The sequence below is a fragment of the Amphimedon queenslandica genome, unplaced genomic scaffold, assembly GCF_000090795.2.
Source record: "Amphimedon queenslandica unplaced genomic scaffold, v1.1 AMPQUscaffold_13369, whole genome shotgun sequence".
Lineage (NCBI taxonomy): Eukaryota > Metazoa > Porifera > Demospongiae > Haplosclerida > Niphatidae > Amphimedon > Amphimedon queenslandica.
Window position 1 is genome coordinate 124419 of NW_003546395.1, and position 26089 is coordinate 150507.

The 26089-nt window shown below is 34.2% G+C and overlaps 1 protein-coding gene across 1 annotated transcript in view; it reads right to left on the reverse strand.

The window, feature by feature from the left end:
* LOC100632707 (5'-3' exoribonuclease 1-like) overlaps positions 1-25057 on the reverse strand; it is a 28851-nt gene extending 3794 nt beyond the window's left edge. The window contains exons 1-23 of the mRNA XM_019997472.1: positions 24850-25057; positions 22209-22475; positions 21825-21998; positions 18202-18312; positions 13793-13960; positions 12204-12317; positions 12077-12131; positions 11863-11930; positions 9513-9671; positions 9226-9452; positions 9025-9181; positions 8577-8696; positions 8349-8521; positions 8011-8137; positions 6280-6375; positions 5544-5761; positions 2504-2669; positions 2226-2348; positions 2093-2174; positions 1397-1523; positions 364-427; positions 218-303; positions 80-166 (exon numbers count right to left, since the gene is read on the reverse strand). Of these exons, the coding sequence (XP_019853031.1) occupies positions 80-166; positions 218-303; positions 364-427; positions 1397-1523; positions 2093-2174; positions 2226-2348; positions 2504-2669; positions 5544-5761; positions 6280-6375; positions 8011-8137; positions 8349-8521; positions 8577-8696; positions 9025-9181; positions 9226-9452; positions 9513-9671; positions 11863-11930; positions 12077-12131; positions 12204-12317; positions 13793-13960; positions 18202-18312; positions 21825-21998; positions 22209-22475; positions 24850-24924 (3044 nt within the window). The 5' untranslated portion in view covers positions 24925-25057. The remainder of the gene's footprint in view (positions 1-79; positions 167-217; positions 304-363; positions 428-1396; positions 1524-2092; positions 2175-2225; positions 2349-2503; positions 2670-5543; positions 5762-6279; positions 6376-8010; positions 8138-8348; positions 8522-8576; positions 8697-9024; positions 9182-9225; positions 9453-9512; positions 9672-11862; positions 11931-12076; positions 12132-12203; positions 12318-13792; positions 13961-18201; positions 18313-21824; positions 21999-22208; positions 22476-24849) is intronic.
* Positions 25058-26089: the final 1032 nt, after the last annotated feature.

The following is a 26089-nucleotide window of genomic DNA, read 5'->3' on the forward strand; positions in this document are numbered from 1 at the left end:
TGCAAAAATATATGGCCACGTGGCAAAGTTTTGAACATGAAATATTTTGAAATTACTTAACGTGCATGCTTGTAAATACTTGGGATTATCAGCTGAGAATAGGTCAGCCTCATAATACTTGTCATTTCTTGGGTGACTATTCAACACAGAAAACATCAGTGGAAACCTAAAATGTATTATAACAATGATAATTGACAACATTAGGCATTGAAGTCACTTTTGCATATATTCAATTAAAATACTCTCAGCAGATGGTGACAATAACCAGGTTCCTCTATTAGTCCTTTTAGCATATCCAACCAACTAATGCATACACAAAAATTGCTGTAAATATGCAGTAAAATGTACATGTATGCAGTGTACCTCTTTGTTGCGAGTAGAAAACTTCATATTTAGGCCTATATTAATTCGTTCACGTTCCTTCTTGCTAGAAAATGAATGAAAACATAATGTGAGATACAAAATAATGTAAATAAATCAGTAAGTGCAGTAAGGAGGCTAATCCCAAGCCTTGTTACTTGAAAAAGGCATTAATGAGCAGTATTCCACAGCTACACAAGGTACATGTATTTTGTGCTGAAAGTAGACATTTAATGACATGAATAATGAATATTCTAACAAAGGGAAATTAAGGTACCATGTGGTCATCAAATCAAGGTAGTGAAAAATTGAGGTTAGGCTACATGTACATGTATATGCATAAAAGACAACAAGTATGGCATATGAAGAAAACACACACCTATACTATAGTTGCTGTATCAAAGTGATACATGTATAATGCACATACATGCATACACACTACAATTAAATATATACATGTACATGCATGTACCACTGCGTGTCTATAATAATATTGAGAAAGCTACATGGTGAAGAAAATGTCTGCTTTTTTCATCTCCTTACTGCTGGACTATAAGCCTTTCGTTTCTGTTCTTGGTGACATAAATGTATGTCTGAAGAACAATTTAATGACTTTTGTAGCTGAGTGTACACTGTCAGTTGTTGCTATTACTGATTAAATGTTATTATACTGATTAAATAGTCATTGGTAGCCCATTTGTGGTTTGATCTTACTTTAAGAATACGAGGTACATGTACACGTATGTACATGTACATGTAATAACACCAATATGGGACCATCTACATTTGGCTGTGCCTCAGGCAAAATCAGTTGCCATATTACTGATATACTGTACTGTATGTACATGTACATGTACATGCATACATTTATGGTACACAGTATATTACATGCAGATTAGGTGAATAGAATAACACACAAAGTAAACAGGGAAAGAAAGTATAATATAGCAAGCACAAATGTACTAAATCAAATTAAAATAAAAATGTATGAGTGCACACTTTCAGTAATTTCATATTACAGGAAATAAAGGCTTACTTTTCAGATGATCCTTTCTCACAATATATTGAAGAGGTAATACGAGCCACCAAAACTGGATCTAGATTCAACCTCTGAGCCATTTGTCCAATGGAGCAATATTGAGTATTCAGTCTGTCATAATTACCTGCATGTGTACATGTACATGTATATAAATTTGCATTAAAACAACTAATAGAAGTACACAGTGTATAGTACATGTACATGTACATGTACATTGTAAATGTACATATACATGTATATCTTTTGCAGTACATCAAAGCACTTTACATAATATCAATTCATACTGCTTTTCTTAGGTTGTCTCAAGTCAACAAATATTGTAAACTGTGCATTACCAATACAGGAATCAGGAACAACTACAGTTTAAGATATAGATGCAAAAATGCTGCACATGTCAAATCTGTATAGCTATCATGTGATTATACTAGTACACTGTATGATGGGTATATGCAGTATTACTGCTAAAAACAAGAAAACCTTTAATGAAACAGATAAAACACAAGAACTAAACTACATGTATAATAATGAAACAATTAAAACTCAGGCCTCTTTCCTCAAAAAATAGATGTACAGATATGCATGTACATGTATGTGTAATCTGAAACTTTTCTGTCAACAACATTGATAATATAGTAATATTTTACAACTACATTTAATTGATGCATATTGAAAGGCATGGATGGTAGAACTTACGAATAGCAAAGGACAAGTCAGGTTCTGTAACTAAAGAAAATTGAACACCAATTTTGTTGCGTTTAAGATCTACTGACACAATCTAAAAACACAATTTGTATAATACCTTTACATAAAAAATTCTATCGGTTACTTCAGCCTGTTCACCATAATAAGGGGGATATAATACGAAACACTGAGTACCAATTTCAAATAATTCATCAAGTGTCTTCAATTTATCACAATATTCGGGTGCAGAATCAGTAATATTCCGAACCTTAAAAATGTAAGTAAAAAACACAAGTTGAAAAAAATTGTGCAAATGCAAATGCATTGTAGCAGCTCAATAAAAGCAACTGCACTATAATAAGATGTAAAAGCAGCACATGTGCAAGTAAATATACATTTTTACATACATTTGTATAAGCTTACTATAGTTTGCAAAGGGTAAGGTGTAGAACTAGCACTCCACTGCTTCTCTAGTGACATGATACCTCTAGGACCAGATTTATCACACACATATCTCTTTCCTTGAAGCTCCTCAACATATACTAATACCTGTATATCACCAATATCAATACCTCGTCTAGAACTCGACCTAATAAATTAAATGTTTAATTTACAAGTACAATGTAAATACCGTATAGCGGAAAATTTTCATGGCCCAAAATTTTCGGGGATGTTGCGTTTTTTTTAAATCCACAAAAATAAAATGCACGTAAATTGATTTAATATGGTTCAACATGGCCGAAAAGTAGAAAACCACAAAAAAATAAAGCCACAAAATTAATTTTTTGAACAGATCCACAAAATATTTGGGCCACGAAGATTTTCTGCTATACAGTAAATGGAGACTTTAGACACAGGTACATAATGTAGCGAGTAAAATGTAAATAGCAATAAAAATTATGAGCAAAATAAATACAATACAGTTAAAAAGTAAACTTTCAAAAATAAGTGAGGTGATAAATTATGTGATTACAAGGATAGTGATACTATACACAAATATCAGCACACTTTCTGACAAAATGTGATGAGGGACCAAAAACCATATTCTGTTCAAAAATAATGGAAATAATGCAAGTATTTTGAGCATTTATTTTAACATTATTCAAGAACAAAGAAGGAAAACACATTAATTTCTGAAAGATATGGCCTCGAGCAAATAGCAACATAATCAGACTGAACTCTCAACAAACTAGCCTTTAGAAATGGAATAGTACAGTCAAGCACCTAATTTTAAACAAAAGAGCACTAAAGTACAGTACACATCAAAAAAAGGCAAAGTAGGGTACAGTAGAGAAGAGAACCTTGAAGGTAGTTCGTAGGTACTTCGCTACTACTTCACTACTACTTCGCTACTCTTCATTACTCTTTGCTGCGTTATGCTGCAATCCCACCTAGTCACATGTACTATAGTAGAACTTGTGGATGCTTCTTTGGCTGTCTGTGCTCTCCAAGTTCATCTATAATACTACTCTCTCCTTCTAGAAGCCTGTTTAGGATGTTTTTGCTCGATTCTACTGTCATGCTACTGTCTTCTACTGTCGCGCTACTGTCCTGCTACTGTCGCAGTAAGCATGCGCAGAGAAGGAGCAACGAACTACCTACGCAAAAGTAAAGTAACTGCGGGGTAGGTACTTAGCCTTTTTTTTATATGTACTGTACATACCCTAACCACAATCTGTATTATAAATAACAGTTTTAATTGATCAAGTAAAAATTAGCTGCAATGTAAAGGTGTGGCTCAATTAAGCTACAGTATGCTCCACCCACACAGTAATGCTGTACATGAGCTCACTGGTGGTAAAAGCTTTAGTTTTTCTCCACTTCTACACAGTTAAGCACATTTCTTAGGCTTTATACTTGTAGAATACGAACTGTTATTAGGTCCCTGTTGTTTAAAGACCTAGTGCAAAACTATGTTTAAGCCATGTTTTTAAAAGGAAGAATGCTACAGTGATTACTTGTGTTAATTCTGAAGGAAAAGTTTTGGTCTATCTTTTAATATAGTGGAGAGAACAACTAAGTTAACAGATGTACAAAATAGTAAACGATACACAAGCAGGTGGTTACAAGGGTATGCTACAGTGAATAGTAAGCAGTGTGACGTATAGCATACGATGCACGGTCCAGTAAGGTGCACCATACAGTAGCATATGATGATAACTTTTTAGTCTCAGACTTCTTCTAAATTGGAGCCTAAACAAATGACTAGTGATATGTTTCATTCTCATACTTGCTTTCACCTTTAAGAAAATGGACATCATTCAGACTACATATTTTAGCAGCATTGTTATAGTTCTTGCTGCACTGGAGAAGGTAAATAATGAGTGAAGGCAAAAAATGCAACTTTTCCCTAAGGTGGATTACATTATGAAGACTTTCCAGCACCCAAGCAGAGTGGCAAAATGTGAAACCTTGCTTCACACCTATGCGTTGCTCAGGTAATAAGACATCATTCAAAGCTGAAGAATCAGAACATAATTGTACTTGCTACATGTACACGTATGTAGAAGAATATACACAATGTAGGCTTATTAACTATCCATGTACCGTAAATCCTTAAATAGAAGCCGCATTCAAATAAACGCCGGGGTAGCAATACAATTTAACTATAAATATGCAACATCACCCCAGGAGTGACTCAGTAGTCTAGTGGATAATGCCTAAAGTTCCAGAAGTCAAAAGCATGAAGTCACGCGTTTGAACCCCGCTCTGGGCCTAAGTTTTTTTATTTTTTATATATTTTTTCGAGGTCCAAATACCATTTTAGGAAAGAGCACCTGGGCTTTTATTTAAGGAAATACAGTAATGAAGCCATGCAACCATAGGCTACGTAGGGCCCAGGGCAAAAGCTTTGATAGGGCCCCTACTAATACAAATGGCCCCACTCCTTATTAATAATAGTGACTAACAAATGGCCCAGCAAAAGTTAACTTAAAAGAGTTGTCATAATTCATTAATATTTTTCTGTACAAAACTATGCATACTTTACTACTGACCAGGGGCTTGGGGCCCCATTTGATTGGGGGCCCGGGGCAAAATGCCCCACCTGCCCCCCTATTGGCAGCCCTGCATGCAATTCCTGTAAACTGCTACAGTATCCCTTTACAAATGACTTGCCAGCACAGCAGTAAGGCTCACCTCAAAAACATTTAATACATGTATATGCAACAAAAAAATATAAAACACCATATACTAAGGTACATGTACCATACATGTATACGTGTGTACCTCAGAACTTTGCTTTAATTCATCAAAATACACATACACGTACATTTACATGTACATGTATATGGCCACTCACTACACTGTAGTGTACCCAAAAAATATGAGATTTACTGAGGGTAGCAAGTTGACAAAAATTACAAATTTTGGCCAATACATGTAAGTATAAGTACTTGTACATGTACAATTGTATATCTACTGCATGTTTAAACAAATTATAGTTACAACATACAGTACTTACTCTTTACTGAGAGTGACAATTGCATCCCTCCAAAGTTTTTTATCTTCATCAGTGAGAGCTCGTTGCACTACTCGACCTTTATTTCCACTATGTCTCATTTTATCATTATAATAAGTAACTTCCCCATCAGAGACTGAACACACTTTAGACTCAATAAGATATGGCCAACGCACATAGACAACATGACCAATGAGTTCCTCAGCAATATCAACTGCATCCTACAACAAGTACAATAGAGTGCTTTAAAAAAAGCTAAGTAGCAAAAGTGGAGCACAGTAGAAAAAAGAACTTTGTAGGTACATGTAGATATTTTACTTTGTTACTCTTCGTTACTTTTCACTGCACTACGCTGAGGAAGTACTGTGGTACCGCCCAGTCACATGTTCTATAGTAGCAAGCACTCATGCGCTCAAGAGGCTTTAAAAAGACTTGAAGATGCAAATTCTCTTGGCTGTTTGTGCCCTCCAGGTTCATCTCCACTACTGCTCTCTGCTTTTAGAAGCCCATTCAGGACGGTCTTCACTCGATTCTACCATCCAAGCCACTGTTAGCTACTGACCATGTGCGCTACTACTAATGTCACATTGCGCATGTGCAACGAAGAGCACTGAACTACCTACGCAACAGTAGATCGAGTAACTGCGGAGTAGCTACTTAGCGTTTTTAAAGCACTGTACTGTACATACAATATAAATACACAAGTACATGTACATGTACATTTACATTAGTTGCATACCTTCAATGTGGATGCATTTTGCTTTACACGAAGACATACACTTTCTCCTCTGCTAAGGGTCTGAAAAACTCGAATACCTCTGCTTTCAAAAAAAGCCTAAAAAGAAAATAAAATGCAAGTGTGCCTATAATATGTGTACATTAAAAACTAGAAAATTGTTTGAAATGAAGAGGTGTGGCAAGGAAGTGCTGATGTTTGTGTTTGTTCATCTACACTATAAATTGGATAATTTTCAATGGATATAAAAATACAAAACAAAATATTTTATGCTGAAGACTTTTACATGTACTTTGAATAAATGTAAAGTACAGAGTCTAGCTTTCAAGATACTCCAGCATGTATGGGCACATCAGTGCTCCAGTGGTTAAGAGAACAAGTGATGGCATCAGCCTTCAAAATATAGCATCAAACAAAGAATAGCTACAACCTATCACTTGCCACTTGCACCAGTTAATGCCACTCTCTGAGATTCATTCCTTTGCACTATCCAAATGGAGTCCTGCAGGAACTTTGGATCCAAATTGAGAATCAATTCTACTGGAATGCCTTTCATTTTCATAGTCACTGACAATAAATTCCGAAATTTCAACATTGTTGATTGTTTTAATAAGGCCCATCATTCCCATGGTAACAATGCCCAATTTTGCAACTTGCGCCAGATAGCCACCAGTACCAGCACTATTTGCAAGTAAAGAATACATGCACATTGTAGACATACATAGCATTACTTTATGTAATGCTACATGTATGTCATGTAATGCTAATGTAATGCTAACGTAATGTCAATGTAATGTAATGTAATGTCATGTAATGCTATGCTATGCTAATGCTTTATGTCAGTATTCACAGTACAACCAGTGTCTTTAATTTAGTTAAGCAAAAAGTAACCTTTACTACCTAGTGGACAAACACTATCCTCATTCCTTAAACTTGAAGGTACAATAGATATCCTTACTGTCCTATATGTGCATGTACTTTGGCATTGACTTTCTTCATTAGATAATACTCTCACAGTTGTACAGTAGCCACTGCATGGCCTATTTTCCCACAAAAATGGAAAGTCAGCAGTTAAGGGCACACAATTCTAAGTTGGCCTGTTATCTATGGCTGAAAGGGAAATTCCTCTTCCTTGATTCAGGGTGGTTTGCCTTTCACATTTCAGAATTAGCTCAGGTAGGCTACACAAGAAACAGCTACTGTAGGACTAGGAACAGGTAGCCTATAATTTCTTAGAGTACATATATATCAAACATTAGGATAAATAACAAAAGCAAAAACAACAGTCTTGCATCACAAAAAATCATGTTTTAACTTTCACACATTGTAAATTTCATTACATTAATAATGACAGATGTAAATATACACACATCCACAATTTAGTACAGTGCACAATTCATACACCTACACAGAAGCACCATCACTTAAACTATACCCAACTTATGGTATAAATGCTACCTCTATACATATACAGACATGTACGGTACATGTACATGTATAGGTAGATAATGCAAGATGATTGGGTTCAAACATGCAATTTTACATGTACATGTACATGTACATGTATGCACAATGCAATTTTGTACATGCAGCATAGCAAAACTTTCAATTTATATTTTAAATATACATATGTACAAATACATGTACAGTACATGTAAATCATAGGACAGACAGGTACTAAGAACAGAAAAATTTCATTCTATGAAATAAACATGTACATATACACAAAATTACCTCATGATTCACATGTTTTAGAGTAGGAAAACCAGGGAAAAATACATCCAGCTTCACAGAAGGACACAGGCCAAAGACTAATTCTGATTCTTCAACTTTATAAGCAGTAGAGGATAATGTCAAGCACCTACATGTATACATAAGCAAAAAAAGAAAAATACTGTAGCAACCAAAAATACAAGTCTAATATTATTATGTAAATGTACATTGTACATGTATATTGTACGTACATGCATGTACATGTAGATACCATATTGTACATCATGTACATGCCAAAGTGTGGAACTACATGTACTATAAAAAATTAAGTAATGTCTAATGCAGGCAGCAAAATTTACTTTGCTTTGCAATTTTGAATATCAGGAAATTTAGTAGGCCAAGGTGATGGATAAATTAATGAAGGAGCACTTTTCACATAACGATACACAAAACAAGACCCATGACAGTTCCTTCTAATTTCATCCTCATTCAGGTATGCACTAAGTGGCTTCATTGCATGAAGTAGGCGTTCCTAAATCATTAATGTTGGCATTAAAATAGTAAAGGTATATTTAGATGCAATTTACCTCATCAATAAAAGGAATCAATACAACACCTTCCCAGTCATGTTGCTTTCCATTTAAATCAATGTCAAAATTAGCAGGATAGAAATCAAGTAATGGAGAATCAGTGTTCACCATTAAACTCTATAACAAATGAACAGAATGAATAATGATGAACCACACAAAAATTTATAAACATTAAAATAATGAACTACTGTACATGCACATGAACATGGGTGCATTGTACTTTAGTCAAAATAATACTGTACTATAACAATACAAATACATATACATTACATGTACATGTACACATAAAAGTGTAAAAACAAGAGACTCTTTGATGATACAGGATATTATTTTACATGTAGAAATACAAAATAAGTAAGTTTTATGGCAAAGAACACAAGATAATAAAACACAATGACACAAATATCTAAGACAGAACAACCGCACAACATGAAACTGTATGCACCTGATAAGCTTCAGGCAAAAGGGATTTGCTATTTGCTGGTAAAACAGCAAGCAACTGCTCAAAGGGAAGAAATGGTACACCAAGTTGAAAGTCAATTGTCATATCACCAACTACTTTAAGATCTGACACAAATGGGGCATAATGATAAGGATAAAACCTGCAAAAAATAAACAACAAACATCGTAATTTAAAAATTCATACCAGCTCCATGACGGTACCCCAGTATAGTAATAACTCAATATCCACTGAATACCAACAACATAGCACTTAGCTATTTCATTAATAGCAGGAGTAGACACATCTGTTAACATAAATTTATCACTATAGTACTGAGCTTTAAAGGAAGAGAAATCTGCCATAAACTGATCAGATGCATCTATATCTTCTTTCTCAAAATAATCCTCAAGGTCAGATATGCCAAGATCTCTCTATTAAAAGTTAAATGTACACATAGAGTACATGAGTCTCAAACATCTTTTAAAAATTACCTTTAATTTCTCATCAACTTCTGTTTCATTTACAGTACCAGAAAATGGCATACTATGAGCAGAAGTATCATCAGGTGAACTACTTTGTTTGTGCTTTTGCTTCTTAGACTCCATCCACTTTATGTCAGAAATGATATCAGAAAAATGGTCTTCATCAAACTAAATGTACAGTAGTACAAGAGCATTACTAAGGAAACAGTGAAATGTACATGTACATGTACATGTACACAAAAATACATATACATGTACATACAAAACAGCAAGTTATAGAGCAGCAAAAAATAGGGTTTGGCGGATTATGCTCTAAAATTGCTCTATTATGCTATGCTGCAATTCTCAGGAAACAGCTCTATTATGCTCTATCAATCAGCTATTATGCTCCCAATTATGCCTATGAATTTCATTATAATAACTTAGCCCCACCCAGAAATGTGACCCAGTAATTCAATTATGAAGTTCTTAAAGTATATTGTGAGCAATAGTAGCTGTTTAAATATAAAAACAGTAAAATTATTGAGTGCAAGTGCCTGTTTATTGCATTTCTCAATGTATTCTTTCAAAATTTTCTTTTATAGCCCTATTATGCTTACATTATGCTTATGCTTTTGGGCCCTATTATGCTCAAAATTATGCTGGCATAATCCGCCAAGGCCTAGCAAAAAATAACAATTAACAACAGACAACAATAGTAATCTTATGTACACGTACATGTATTATTTAATTATCTCATCTTAAAGTAGAAAAAGCGAATTCAACTTCTATTGGTAGGTTTAAATTCAGTTATGTATTTTACATACATGTACATGTACATTTAGTGTATATACTGCAACATGCATTAATACTGAATAGAATGGGCAATGAAAGGACTGGACAACTACAGGAATATTTGTACATTAGTAACGCGGTAGCGTTACTAAGTAGGATTCACCCCGAAACAAAATGGTTGCCACGACTTTTGCAGCCTTGTTATACCGGGAAAATGAGCTCCTATGTTTACCAGACTTCTTAGAGGACCTTATCTTGACCAGAGGATTCTAATGGTACCACTAGCATGGCTCTAAACCTTTTCTGGGAGGAAAAAAAAAACAAAAACGGCAAACTGCCGTTTTGTTCAGCCACCTTTTTTAATCTTCATCATCAAGTTAGTCCTGTCAATCCAGTTGTCGGTTGATATCTTGATCTTGTCTGGTGATAAAAGGCTAATTCTTACACCATTCTATTCCAACAGGGTATGCACAGGTCCTTGTCCCCTAAAATCATTCTCTAAGGAAAGGAAGAAGTGATACTGTGACTGCTGGATCACACCAGCTTACCTCATGCTGCCATTTTGTTAATTAAAGAAGCATGTACTCCAACATTTGGGCGTGGTCGCGCATGCTCAGATCTCAGAACTGGGAACAGCAAGTTATTTTTACCTAGCTAGGCTAGCTATGTTTGGAATCAAACTGCAATACTTAGTGGAGGTTTCCAGCTAAGAGAGGCATTAATCTTGCATATATCAAGTGTGTAATGAATTATTTTATTTCAAAAACACAAAACAATTAATTAATGTTATAATACTAATGATAATATGAACTTGACAACAGGAAGAACCTGCAGAAATAGCTACAGGATTGCTGGGAAGATAGAGCTTCTTCAACAAGGATTCATGTCAAGACTATAGTATTCATTTCACTTGTCATCAGTATACTAGATATTCCTTCACCATATCTATTCAATTCAATCAGAGCTGTCCCTCATAAATGCTGTAAAATCATAACAATGACAACAACAAAGAAACTTATTGTTTGTGTAAAATCAAAAAGTATCACAATTGTAACTGAAGAAATATTATAAATAAATAAAAAATCAACAGAAACAAGAACATAAAAAATTAAAAAAAAACAAGACTGAGTAGGATTCCGAACGAACAACAAAAAACGAAATGAAAAGCCTACTCTCATGACACAAATTCTACTTTACATTGCAAGGTGATCCATAACTTATAAATAATAACATTAAAAGTACAATGTAGAGTAGAATTTGCATCACGAGAGTAGGATTTTCATTTCGTATTTTCATTGGTTGTTCGGAATCCTACTCAATCTTGTTTTTTAAAATTTTTTATGTTTTGTACATATGAGATATACAAAAAATATGGTAAAGACAACTAATTAATTTAACAACTAAAGTAATTGGAAAACAAAATACAGTGTGATGCCGTTAAAAAGAATTGACAAACTGACTACATGCACATACACACTGTACCATTATGTATAACACACAACTTCACAAATTAAAAAGTACACAGCAATGACAGGAGAAACAATCAAATGAACACATTACCATACATGTCTAGTGTTTAACTTACTTTAGCAACAGCTGAGAAATATTCCTCAGCCCTTTCCATATTAAGCTTACCATTTTCATTAATATAACCTACAGTGTACAGTAAGTAATGAAATGAAATGTGAACTCCTCCAGAAGAGCAGCAAAATTCACTTTAAAATGTCATTATATTTACAAAGCATTTACAAGTACATGTACACAAAATAAAAGTAGAATAACAAAAATTATTTACATACCATTTAATTTAGGTAAGGTTTCCTTATAAATTTTGTACAAAAAGGGAAGAACCTCCTAAAAAATCACATAAATAATCTTAGGCATGTGCACACATTAAACTACAAAATTTTATAATAAATGTCTCACTTGTTTAATATGCATATTTGGTAAATGTGGTATAAAATCATTCCCTACCATAAAACCCATAAATATCCAGTCATCTATTATGGCCTCTAGGTCAAATGAAAATGGTATGTGATCCTAAAGAAAGAATTAATAGTCAACAAAGCACTATTTGAAAAACATGGTTATTGCTACCTATAGACTAGCTGGTGCTAAGCATATTCATAAAATTTTAAGTACATTCATTGTGATACCGTAAATAAAGTAAAATTTTCTAGCAGTCATTTGGGAGTCCCAGTTGCAATGGTTGTCTATGGAGTGATCATAAAAAGAGCTTATTCTCCAAGAACTGCTGTATTTATTTGTGACAGCAATCTTGCTACTGCATACTGACCATCATCCAGTGTCTATAGTTGGCTAATGAACTTTAATAAGTGCAACTAGGGCATATAGAAGCGAAGGTATTGTTTTCTCCCATTCTACTCTTAGTAAACTATGATTCAGAAATGGCAGTAGGAAAATTTAACTTTATTTACGGAATCACGATGAATACACTTCAAATTCTATGAATATACTTAATGCCAACTGGTCTACATGTACATGTATCTACATTACCAATTCCGCAATGAACAAAAATACATGTAGTTTGGTCCACAGGTTTTTAAAAAATCCTTCTTTATTTTAACTCCCCTCATAAAATAAAGTACTGTATACTGGCTTATTTTTAAGGTGAAATATTTCACAAATTTTGCGGTTTTTTTTCTCTATCGCAAACTTCCTCGTTTTTTCTCCATCAAATAGTTTCGCACAACAAACTCCGCATTTCCAATGGCACATGGTACAGTTTGCAAGGTATTCATGAAAATTAATTCCGTAAAATCTTAAGAATGCCAAATTTGTAAATTTTTCTGCTGTTAAACTAAATTGGTATACAATAGTCTCGGTATATTTAATAAAAGTGTTAAGATTTCCCTCAATAAATTGCTAAACATTATAAGCATACAAATGATATCAACAAGCCCTTTCGCAGTGCCACACACATGTAAAGTACAGAGCACATAAATTGTATAACTATAAATCAACAGTGCTTTCCAAGATATATGACCATGCATGTGGTAAGACAGCATAATACCTGTAACATTACACTTTTAAAGTGAGCAAAAGCATAATTATACTGGTTTACTCATCAGGTAAAATATTTTTGCAAAAAAGGTCACAAGTTACTTTGGAGAGAAGTTCTTTTTGCAATTTCCTAGTTTGAATTCCATTGATTCATAATTTAAAAGTAGCCACATTACATGTATGTGTAAGCCTACACTGTATCAATGAAAATTCCAACCCTCTCTAGCTATTCCTAATTCTATAGTGAGTCTAGTGACGAAGACAATACAACAGTTCAGAAAGAGACAAGATTATAATTAATTTTGATAACGATAGTCAGAGGTTTATATTATGCCAGTCTATTATCATAAGTTATTTACTAACTAAGTTATGAGTAGCCACTTAAATGTACATAGTACTGCACATGTACATTGTAATCAATCATAAATATGACAATAGCACATCAGAAGTGTAAACCATCATGCAGAAGTATACTGTTCATTGTAAATTACCTTAATGGAACAGAACTCATAATACAGATATTCCCTCAAAATAGATAGATGAAGAAGGTGAAAAGTAATGGTGTCAACAGAAGCTTGCTTCTTTTGGTTTTTTCCAAACTTGACTTCTTCTCTCAAAAGAGAGAAATGAGGTTCATGTGTCGCCATGCCTAGCATAATCTAATAAAAATAGAAAGATTACAAATAAAATTTCACAAATGTACATGTACATGTACATGTACAAGACTACATGTACATGTACATATCTGAAGTAAATAGGGAGATGAATGTTGTAATGTAGTAAAATACACATACTAAACTTAAAATAAATTGTACATGTACATGTATGGAACTGAATGATCAATGAAGAAGAAAACTTTAGTTCAGACCTTCACCACAACTATTATGAAGATTGAGCAGTTTGCCTGGTGTTTAGAATAAAAAATTGTGTAAAAATCAGACCTGGGATCAATTACAAAAGCTCAATTACAATGACATATTTAATTACAACACTCCTTTTGTAAAAAGACTTAATTACAATTACACCATGGCAATTACATTTTCAATTACAAAGTACAATTATAATTTGATGTACATGTCTTGTAACAACATACATGTACATGTACTTCGCAGTGCTTATATGCCTCCAAATTTACACCAGATAGTTTTTTGGTTCTTTACAGTTGTCAAATACACATACATGTATAGACACTAGAGTACATTAAAACATTTCTTTGTGTATCTGTACATTCTGTAGTTAGTTAACTCAAATATAATTGAAATTTCAATTACATAAGTTGAAGCTCAATTAGAATTACAATTATGTAATTGTAATTGACCCTTTAATTACAATTACAATTGTAATTGACCCCAGGTCTGGTTAAAATAACAGAAAATTTTGTCCAAGATTTTAGTACAGGTGCCATTCTTAGCACATTCTGAAAAATGAACAATAACGTATTAAATTAGTAACCCATTGATATTGATGAATCAAACAGAACAGTTTTCACATTGGTAATTTGATGTAGAGGCTTCAACGAAGTGTAAAGACTTGTAACTGCATTTAAGTCATAAGGTGGGGCTCAGTGAAAAAACTATTTTTTGATAATTAATTAATCAGGCATTATGAGAGATGGGTCCTGATAAGGGTTGGGGTCAAATACATTGAAATTGTAATTAATAGCATTTAAATACATATATTTGAGTAATCGCAATCGCAATGGTATTTATAAACAAAAATAAGATGTACATGTGTATTTGCAATTGTATTTAATTACCTTAAAAGTCACCAGTTAATTGTCAAAATATAACACATGTAGGCTTCATAATTATGTACATGTACATGCTCACATGTACCTATGGGTATGTGTAGTGCAGGAAAACCTATAGGCAGTGTGATAAAAATGCTTTGAAGAACTAATGCTTATTAGTAACATAGTGCTGTATGTAATAATCATTAAGTAATTAAATTACAACTCTTAATTGTAATTGCAATGTAATTAAATACATTACTAAAAGTGGTATTTGCAATTGTATTTGGATTTGATATTATTACTCATAATTGCACTCACAATGAAATACAATAAATGCATTTGACTCCATGTCTGGTCCTGATAGAATATGCAGTTACATGTACATGTATATGTACATTGTGTATTTTGTATATTTAATAGTTCATTCATGTGTTCTAAGACTGGTAAAGAAAATTAGTACATGAAATTTGATGAACCACACAAGAACAGCTTCATTATGGATTGTCAAAAGTAGGCTATGAGCTGCAAGCTATACCAGCCATAATGACTCAGATGTCCTCTGACTATTATGAATTATAAGCACAATCTGCCTTTTTTACCACAGGATTAAAGCTACAAGGTATAAAATGAAATCTAACAGAGATATTATCTACTAAAGTTACATTACAGTCAATGGTAAAAGTCAACCATTAGCCTTGTATGACATCACGTTTAGCCACACCCCCTGACAGGATGTAAAATGGCAGGAAGCAAAATGAGCAACTTTGAAGGCTCATATCTCTGTGAATAATTTTTTCCAGACAATAAAACTTTCCATACAGCATTTTCATGATCATATAATCATGTTAGGTCAATAAAAAATACCCCAAAAATCATGTCAGTTACACTTTAAATGATTTCGTGGGCTTAAACTTCATGAGAAGCACCAAAAGTATGAAAAAATATGTACATGTATGTGCTTGTGTTAGGTAGTCCATGGGGGCTGCATATTGTGATGATTTTAAAAATTTATTGTCAATTGTAACGTCAGTAACAGTTAGAGGAAGTATGACACAGTTGACCTTTGATTACTGATTGCAAAGTTCAATTACATTCTATTGGTAATCACATGATGCAAAATGGCAGCTGTCTGATGACTATGACAAAACTAGCTTGTACAGCAGAAACTATAATGATCTTTGACAATCGTGGATGGCTGTGAGAACTAGGGCTGAGAGCCTGAGACTAAGCATCCAAAGGTTCAAAGCTTAATTCGTTTAAAGTGCTGCCTTTGGAAGGAGAAAATAAGCCTTGGAAGCTTCATTGGCCTCGCTCAGCTCTGCTTCTGTCTGTCTTTCATTCGATGTGCTATCTTTTGTCTTTGAGAATTTATATCTTTACTACCGTGTGAGCTAAATCAGTGAGAGCTTCTCTTCTGTTAGGAAAAGTCTTGTTTTACTGCCTTGAGATGTTTAGGGAGCAGCTCTAGGTAATACAAGCTTTTCAACCCAAGAGAAAATTCCCAGGAATAGCGGCAGTACTCTGGTAGTAAATGAGACTCTATCCAGTAGATCAAGACTAGTTACTCATTTAATACTGTATGTGTGGAACTCTTTAAATCTTCTTTGTTGGTGAGTTATAGCTACTCGAATTTCATACAGAGTGAAAAGCTGTAGCAGCAGTTCACAAGTCTAAGGATCCTAAACTCTCTTAAAAAGCTCAATCTATCTAGGCAAAAGTATTTTTGCCATTATAACATCATAATTGCACTTAGAAGAAGACAAAAACATGAAGCTTGCTTCTCACATGGTCTTGCTGCATTATTGATAATTAATGCCACGCCTCTATGCCCTCTAAGCTTGGAGCTACAAGCATGCAAGAGTAAGAAGTGTAACTGCAGCTAGAAAGCTAGCTGTTATGATAATCCCTCAGCCTCAGGCTCAATTGCTTGCATAGTAGTCTTTGTTTTTGATCGATAGTAGCCACATCAAAAGCTATGGTTTCTCAGTAATGAAACCCATTATGTTGTTTTTGAAATAAAAGTGCATTAAGTATAAATACAATAAATATACTGGCTTGGGCTAGGTGAGCCTTATACCTCCCAAACAGTTTTAGGGGCGAGGCCATGCACATTTGGTGTCTCGTTATTAGTAGTTATTAATAGTTAATGTGGCCTAAAACTTACATAGGGATAGCCTACCTAGACCACAAGTTCATATAGTAGGCTGAACTACCATAGAGCAGGAATTTTTAGAGGGAATTAAATTTTGCGAATTTGGTATTTTGATAACCATTTGCCAAAATTAAAATCCACCATTTTGAGCCATTATATGCATGCTCAAAGGCACATGTCCACTAATTCGCCAAATTAAAATTTGCCAATCACCAAAATTTAGCAATTCACGAAATTTTAGTCCCTCTAAAACTTACCGCTTTGCAATATGACTTTGATAGTATAAACAGAGGTGGGGTAATTATTTTTGTGAGCACAATAAACCTTCAAAGGCATCAAATTTATTTATGTAGAAGCTTCGAAGGATGCAAAGTGACTCTTGTCCCAGCCCTAGTAAGAACCAGTTCAGAAAGAATATTCCTTCTTCGCTTATAGACATGAATATAAGGAGAAAGAGACAGTACATCTTTACTTTAATCCTCTTCTTTACTTCATCAAATAAATAGATCTCACTAGTTTCAAATCAGTTTTGATGCTTCAAATTATTGTTAGAATAGGTACTAGTGGCTTCTTTGCGTCATGTGATACCAATGGAATACAATTGAACTTTGCAATTATTAATCAAAGGTCAACTGTGTCATACCCAGTAGGCATAGCTCAATCAATCTCCATGAAACTTTTTACAAAAAGTAGTTACATGAACCATACATGAACATGGGCAATGTACACGTAAATAAAGAAGCTCAAGTTTGCAATTGCTACATGTACATGTACTGAATGTCTCTACTACTAAGAAGTAAGAACCACTGAACAGTACAGTTAATACAGAACAAACAACTATTTGCATTACCTACCAGCAGTAAAACAGCATGAAACTGTAAACCATAAAATTTACAAGTTGCACAAGTACACTTAAATACACTACTACAAAAATAATACAATGTACATTTACATGAACATATGTGTATACATGTACATGTACTTAAGGCAAATACTACCTACAATGTAGCACTTACCAGATCTGCATCCAGACCGTAGAGACAGTGTCGAGTATTTGGATCATAATCAGGCTGAGCTTTGCTGTATCGAATAAAATCCATAATTTTATGCTCTCCCTCTCCCGGTACCTAAAAAAAATTTACAGCTTTAGAAAGCAATCTGCATTAGTTATAGCACAATAAAGAATGCTGTAAGGCCAAAAATGACATGAGCGGAGGGGAGTCAAAGCACCCAATGCTGTACTGCAGCAAAACTCCGTTCCCAGTGCCATTATTGGTCATAAGGACCTTTTACTATGTTAAAATGGATTTATATGTACTGTACATAAAAAGCATTATAAAAGAATCAAGTACAACTATCAAGTAGCCTAACTAGCATGGAAATTCGTTAATCTAGTCTTTGTAGGAGTGCTATACGTCTTCTATCTGATAATGAAAAAGGTGGGGTGCTTTCACTAAATTCCATCATTAATGACAAATCTGTTAAAGAGATCCTACAGGAAAAACAACCTCCCAGTTAACCCATTTCTCCATCTGCACTATAATCTGGTCTTTTCCCACAAACTGAATTCCATCTGATCACATTTGATTCTATTACACCTGATCTAATCAGGTCTATTGTATTACAGATAAGTGGTTCATCACGTCCTTCTGGTCTTGATGTTTCTGCTTGAAAGCATCTCTCCACCTCATTCAGCACTTCTAATGACCTGTGCCCTGCACCCGCTCCTATTGGTAGAATAATCAGTACCCCTTGTGTTGACCATAGTGGCCTCAACACCTTCTTGGCTAGCAGAATGATAGCCACAAATAAGCTCCTCGGGTACATCCAATTGGTACTGTTGAAGTGGTTTGAAGGATTGTTGGTAAGGCAGTCATATTAATGGTATGGGAGGATATCCTTGAGGTTCCTGGTATCAATCAACTATAGTATGCGCTGGTCAACCAGAAGGCTGTAAGGAAGCAGTTCATGCTGTGAGGAGCATGTTTTAGTCAGTTAAGAGTGAAGGAGATCTCTTTGTTGAAACTTCTAAAGCATACAACTCACTCAACTGTAAACTAGCTATTCTTAATATACATGTATAATGCAATAATTTTGTCCACCTCATGCCATATGATTTAAATTATTTGTTATCGTCTTGAGGCTCCTCTGTCTATTGGTGGTGAGATCTTGTACTTGGCTGAGGGCACAACTAAAGGAGATCGATTAGCAAATGGTGATGTACCCCATTCGTATTCTCCGTCTGATTCATCATCTCAACAATTTCTCTGCATCTCAGGTTTGGTGTGCTCATGCTAATGATGCTGCGAACTGGGTAAACTAAAATATTTGCATCAGTGGTAGAAAAAAAATTATGTCTAATGGTAATGATTATGGTTACATGTACTTTGCCAATCCATCCAAATCTTGGTTACACGTCATTGTGGTCAAATTTAATCTCCTCATAACTGCAAAATCCCTATTTGAAGACACTAACATGAACATCACCTTTAATGGGTGCAGACACATGTGTACATGTATCTTGGTAGCCCTATTTGATATGATGAATTAGTTAGTGAATACATTCTCCATTCAATTATTGAGTGGGACAACCAACTAGAAAAGCTACAGATTCATTTATCCTCTCTCCTCTCATTAATGCTATTCAAGCCAACCTCTACTGTATCAGTCTCTTCTTTCATTTCAGATATTTTCTGAAGAAAATGTCAGGATACACAGAGTCATAAGGAAAAACTAAATTCTACTATCTCTTCTCTAAATGAGTCTATCACTGATTTCCTTGCACCTCAGTTGTCTAGAAGTAGCTAATAAGCCTGGTATGTCCTCCTGGCTCACCGCACTACCCATAAAAGAACATGGCTTTGTTCTAAACAAAGGTGCTTTCTGTGATGCTTTAAGTCTTTGCTATGGCTGGACTCCTCCTCATTTACCAACTGGTCCAACTCCGTGTGTTTGTGGGTCTACTACTGTACATGTACATGTATGTCAATTGAGCATGCATTTAACTGTAAATGTTGTGGCTTCCAATCTCTATAAGTATGACATACCGTATAGCAGGAAATTTTCATTGCCAGAAACTTTCGTTGTCTTTCCAAGAAGGCTTTACAGGATATTTTCGTTGATTTTATTTTCGTTTTGCCTAATATAAATTTTCACAGCCACGCCCATTCAATTAGTACCACGTGTATGGTTTAAGATGGAAGAATGCCTATGGTTCCGTACCGTTCACCGTGGTTACCACATTTACAAAGACATTTGGAGCCCATCAGTTGGAGAAGAACTGCCTTTTGTGTCAATTCTGATAATGCCACAGATTGTTATGCCATGGCTGTAGTGAATAAGGATCTGTCATGGGTCAAATTTTAGTTAGATTAAATTTTCATTGTCTTAAAATTTCGTTCAAATTTTTGGGCCAACGAAACAAACGAAAATTACTACCCAACAAAATTTCCTGCTATACGGTAATAAACTCAGGGACATAATGGCTGACATTCAAGTTAAAAAAATCACTTCGAGCATTATCTGAAAAAAAATTTCATAGCAGTCTGCCATTACTGACTATAATAGCCAGGACTGACATTGCTGTGTCCAGTGTATGCTTAGGCAACATTCCTTTCTACATTTAGATCAATATGTCTTTAATCCTTTCTAAAAACACCTATAAATAAAATAAACCATCTATTAAAGCCTGCTATAGGAGAAACAAGAAGGATAAAAGACACTAATATAGCAAAAATCACAATGTTGACCTTGCCTCTAGCCTCTTATACACATGTACACCACTAGTCTTTACCCCTGTAGGAAGAATGGATCCACAGCCACTATTTCCAATAAACATCTTCCATCCAGACATTCTATCCGTTACTCCAAGCCCTATTCTATCGTACTTAACTAGACGTGTTCCCATATTTCATTACCTCTTCTTAGGAGCTCTATCATGTGTCTCCGTGGGGCCAATAATCCAATCATTATCCTTGCCACTCCTTCAACTCTCATGAGCAAGCTCTCTCAGTTGGGAGAGTTTATTAATTTAATTCTGAAGTTCATACTATGCAGGCATTCACACATTGTACATGTATTCTGCTGTTAATTATTTTTATCATTAAAATACTTAATACATGTATGTACAGTATTATGTACATGTACAGTTAAACAGTAACATTTCCATATATAAGCTGTAAAGCAGATTGGTCTGATAATTAATACTATACATGTAGTATCTCATGCTACAAATTTTTAGACATTCAAAATCTTTAATTTGCAAAGAAAATGTGAATACACATATACATGTAACATAGCATACACATGTACATGCATGTACATGTATAGTTTAAAAGTAGCATTTCCATACACAAGCAGTAAAGCAGATTGGACTGATAAACAATACTACAGCATCTTATGTTAGAAATTTTTAGACATTCAAAATCTTTAATTTGCTAAGAAAATGCGAATACACATGTACATGTACATGTAACATAGCACTTGTAAGATATACAAGTACATGCATGCAGCTGACTAAAATTTAAGTAACACATCAATTATTGTACGTGTACATGCATGCAGAAACAAAACTAAATATACATGTACAATGGTAATCCAAGAAATTATAAAACTCAGTAACAATAACCATAATACTCACTTCATGCCCAGAAAAAATAATTTCTACTTTCTGCCAGGATTCATCAGTAGACAGCTTTTGGTTAATGAAATATTTCAGGTGGTCACTAAGTCTTGCCATAAACAGTGTACCTGGAGTGATACAGTTAGAGTCAAACCGGGCATCAGATGGTAAATCAACTCCTTTCATGATAGCCTAGGGAGATGATATAAATACATAAAGCATAATTGCATAATATCCATTCTATTTACGTTATGGATGCATGGGCATGAGACTCCAATGATGAGTCAATCACAATTTTTAAAGACTCTATACACAAGGCACATTATTGTATGCAACAATGTGCTGTACAGACAGTAAGTAGATGTAATTTACAATGTACATGATATGAATGCTATACTGTACTTTTTTCATCTGCTCCTCCGCTTCTTTAGCCGACCTAAATCTCCTCCCCCTTTGTTGATTCATCTTAGCACGTGGTGCTACTCCATCAATGGCCATAAACAATACTTTTTGAGGTTTAATTATACGAAACAAAACTTCCAAGTAATGAAAAATATCACTAAAAATTTTTTCATCTGAGATACGAAACAAAGGATCATTGTCATTAGGATGTGAGCAAGAATGAATTATCCCATTCATGTCAAGATAAAAATTGTCAAACTCAGGAATCTAAAAATAGATGTGTGTATGCAGTTAAAAATAGTAAAGTTGCAATTGCAATTAAGTTATGGCACTGGTTTGGTACATATCTATTGTTACATGTACATGATGTATAATAGACATGTAAATTATACTCATGCCATTATTGCTGTAAGTACAAGTAGCAAGAGCATTAAGTTTAAAATAATGGTGTAAAACGTTTTAAGGTCATCGTTTGACCTGTTTAAGTTTCACAAAAAACTTTGGATGCATGTCACAACTCTAAAACACATGGCTACTTCAAATGAAAATTGATGAAGATGGACATGCAGTTATTCCATGGAAATTGTTTGAGAAAGAAGAAAATTCCATCAGTGTCTCCATGTACATGTACATGTAGCTTAAGACCTTTGATGAATCATTTCAATTTCACATGCAGACGAATAAAAATCATCTAGGTAATTTAATTATTTTGTCGTGAAAAGCTAAATTTTGTTGGCCACTTTAAACTTATAGTAAAATAAAATTTCTGATTTATGTCCACAAAGTACATTTACCTGCATATTATATGTACATGCAATGTACGTAGAATGTACTGTATGTTGGCAAAGCAAGAATTTCATGTATAGTCAGTTTCAGTTGAGAAGAAACGAAAGCAAATCAATGTTTTCGTCATTAAAACGTTACATGTAGCCCCGTCTAAGTATGGCTGCAAAGTGCAAGCTCAGTCATTCGTCAAGCATTTCTTCTCCTTTAACTTACTTTACTATCTACATGGTTGTTGCTACCTCCATCTGTCCTTTCCTTGGTTTGTTGCTTGTTTTTAACTGGTACAGAGCTCAAATATGGATGAATCAATGAGTGTAAGAGCAATAAAGAACAACAACAATCCTGAAGACTGTGGAGTGACATACATGTACATGTAGCATATCTGTCCTTAAGAAAAGGCTTATAGTTGAAGATTACGTCTAGAGAGCTTGATAAGCTTTGTTTTATTAAAAAATTATAAACATTGTTTTTTGACTAAATTTAATAAGATGCAAATGATATTTATCAGAGTTACACACACGATTTGTGATGGCAGCTTCCTCTCATCTCAAGTGTAAGAACCCAGTTAGAACCCTTCACAGTACAGAATAAATTCAAAAATTAATAGCAATTTTTGGAAGAACCTATTATGCAGCAACAGGGCACTAACATTGAGTTGCTAGCATTAGTAACAAAAAAGCTATAAGGGAAGGGTGGTGGTTTCTTCTCAACTCAAACCAACTATAAAAACTGTACACCCATTACTATCGTCAGGAGTAGCCATCCAAGACATACATGTACGTGTACTGTATTTTCACTGACACTGACAACAATAAGTGATCCACATTATCAAAGGCATACACTTCGGTGCCAAAATGAAGCATAACAAAAACTAAAAAGCAACAAGAGTTACATGTACACGTACATGTACATGTACACAATCTATATGATGTAATCTTGCCTCCACACTTTTCATAAATGCTGCTTGTAACTCTGTAGTACCTTGTGGCGCTCAAAAAATGGCCAGGTATTGTTGTCAACTTTAATCACGGCTTTCTTGCCATCAACTATTTAATCATGGCCAGATGCTGTACATGTACATGTATGTGAACAATTAGTGTAATCATAATTCATTGAAAATACACTTAGGACCGATGGGATCTACAGACAAGTTGGTGCTAAGCAGTAAGCACGTGTGCATTCATAAAATTTTGAAGTATATTTGTAAATAAAGTAAAATTCCCCTGCCAGCATTTCGGAGTCCTAGTTTCAATGTTTGTCTATGGAGCGATCTTAAAAGAGCTGATTCTCCAAAAACTACTGTATTTACATGTACTTGTGACAGTAATCTTGTTGCTGCTTACTGACTGTTCTGTAATACGTGCCACTAAGACATATGGAGCAAATATATTGCTTTGTCTATTCTGATCTTAATAAACTATGACTCCAAAATGCCATGGCAGTATGAGAATTTTACTTCTTTTATGGTATGACAATGAATATACTTAAAATTCTATGAATATACATAGCACAAACTGGTCTATACACAGAGGTATTATATAGTGGGAAATTTTGGAGGGAATTAAATTTGCAAATTGGCGTTTTGATAGCCGTTCACCAAAATATAAAAATTTGCCTTTTTCAGCCATTATGTGCAAGATCAATGGCACGTGGCCACAAATTAGCCAAATTAAAATCGACCAATCACCAAAATTTAGCAATTTGCCAAGTTTTACTCCCTCCAAAATTTCCATGCTAGTTTTTAAAATCTTTCCAGCAATAGTAGTCCCTTACTAACACAGTCAGAGTGTCAGCTAGGCTTTATCACTGGTTTTGAGAAACACAATCTAATTTTACAATTAATAGCTGTATGTACCTGATAATCCGTCACTACTTGGCTAAGACAAGGATAACGTTCACTTATCCAACGATAAAACTTCGGCACACCCATCACAAACAGGTATACAACTTATCCCCTATAAAGGTAGCTTAATTTATGCTTAGGTAGTTGTATAGTTGGAGTCTTCAGTCTTGGCAAGCCTGTTTCAATTTATTACGAAAATGGCCTAAATGGGCTGGTCCACTCCTCACACAGTAATATAATAGATATTAGAGTAAATGAAAGGGATTGGAAATGGTGCGTGGGCGTAGCCCAACCTCCATCTAAACAGATGCGATTCACTATTTTCACGCTACTTTTCCTTCTTTCAGGAGCAATATCTGGCGAAGGACTGTTCTCATTTAAGTAAAACTGATGCATCAAGAAGCGTAATGTTTCCTCACTATTTTCACGCTACTTTTACTTCTTTCAGGAGCAATATCTGGCGAAGGACTGTTCTCATTTAAGTAAAACTGATGCATCAAGAAGCGTAATGTCTCAACTTACACTACTCCGAGGGGTCCGCAACTCCTATTTTAGGTGTACGAGATTAAGAGATTAACCAGATTTTTGAGATTATCAGAGATTATTTGAGATTATTTGGAAGATTACCAGAGATTTTTTTGAGATTTCCAAAATTTTTTTGGGATTGTCAGAGATTTTTAAAGAGATTATTCATTAATTAACTACTTTATAACTTTTAATATTTATTAGTTAAAGTTAGTTAACCATTATAACTATTAATAATTATTAATTAAGGTTAATTAATTTTAATAAACTCCGGATACTAGCAGATATGGTGAGATTATTTTGAGATTATTAAAGATTATCAAGGATTTTTTGGGATTTCCAGAGATTACTGGAGATTTTAAAGATTAACAGATTATTATAGATTATTTTCAAGGGTGTACGGGATTATTTGGAGTTGCGGACCCCTCGCACTACTCGTGTTATCTATTGTACAGAAAGTGTTATAGTTTTAATGATACAGTCCATTTTTACTCTTAAACTTGAATGCTATTTATTTCAGTATTCTTCCTTTTCTCAAAACATGCCAATGTAAAACTGGAAACCATTATAATCATATGAAATACCTTAGGCTTTCGAAAGTAATTATACAGGTTAGAGTTAGAATTTATTATTATTATTATTATTTTTATTATTATTATTATTATTATTATTATTATTATTATACAATAAGACACAAATATTATTATTATTATTATTATTATTATTA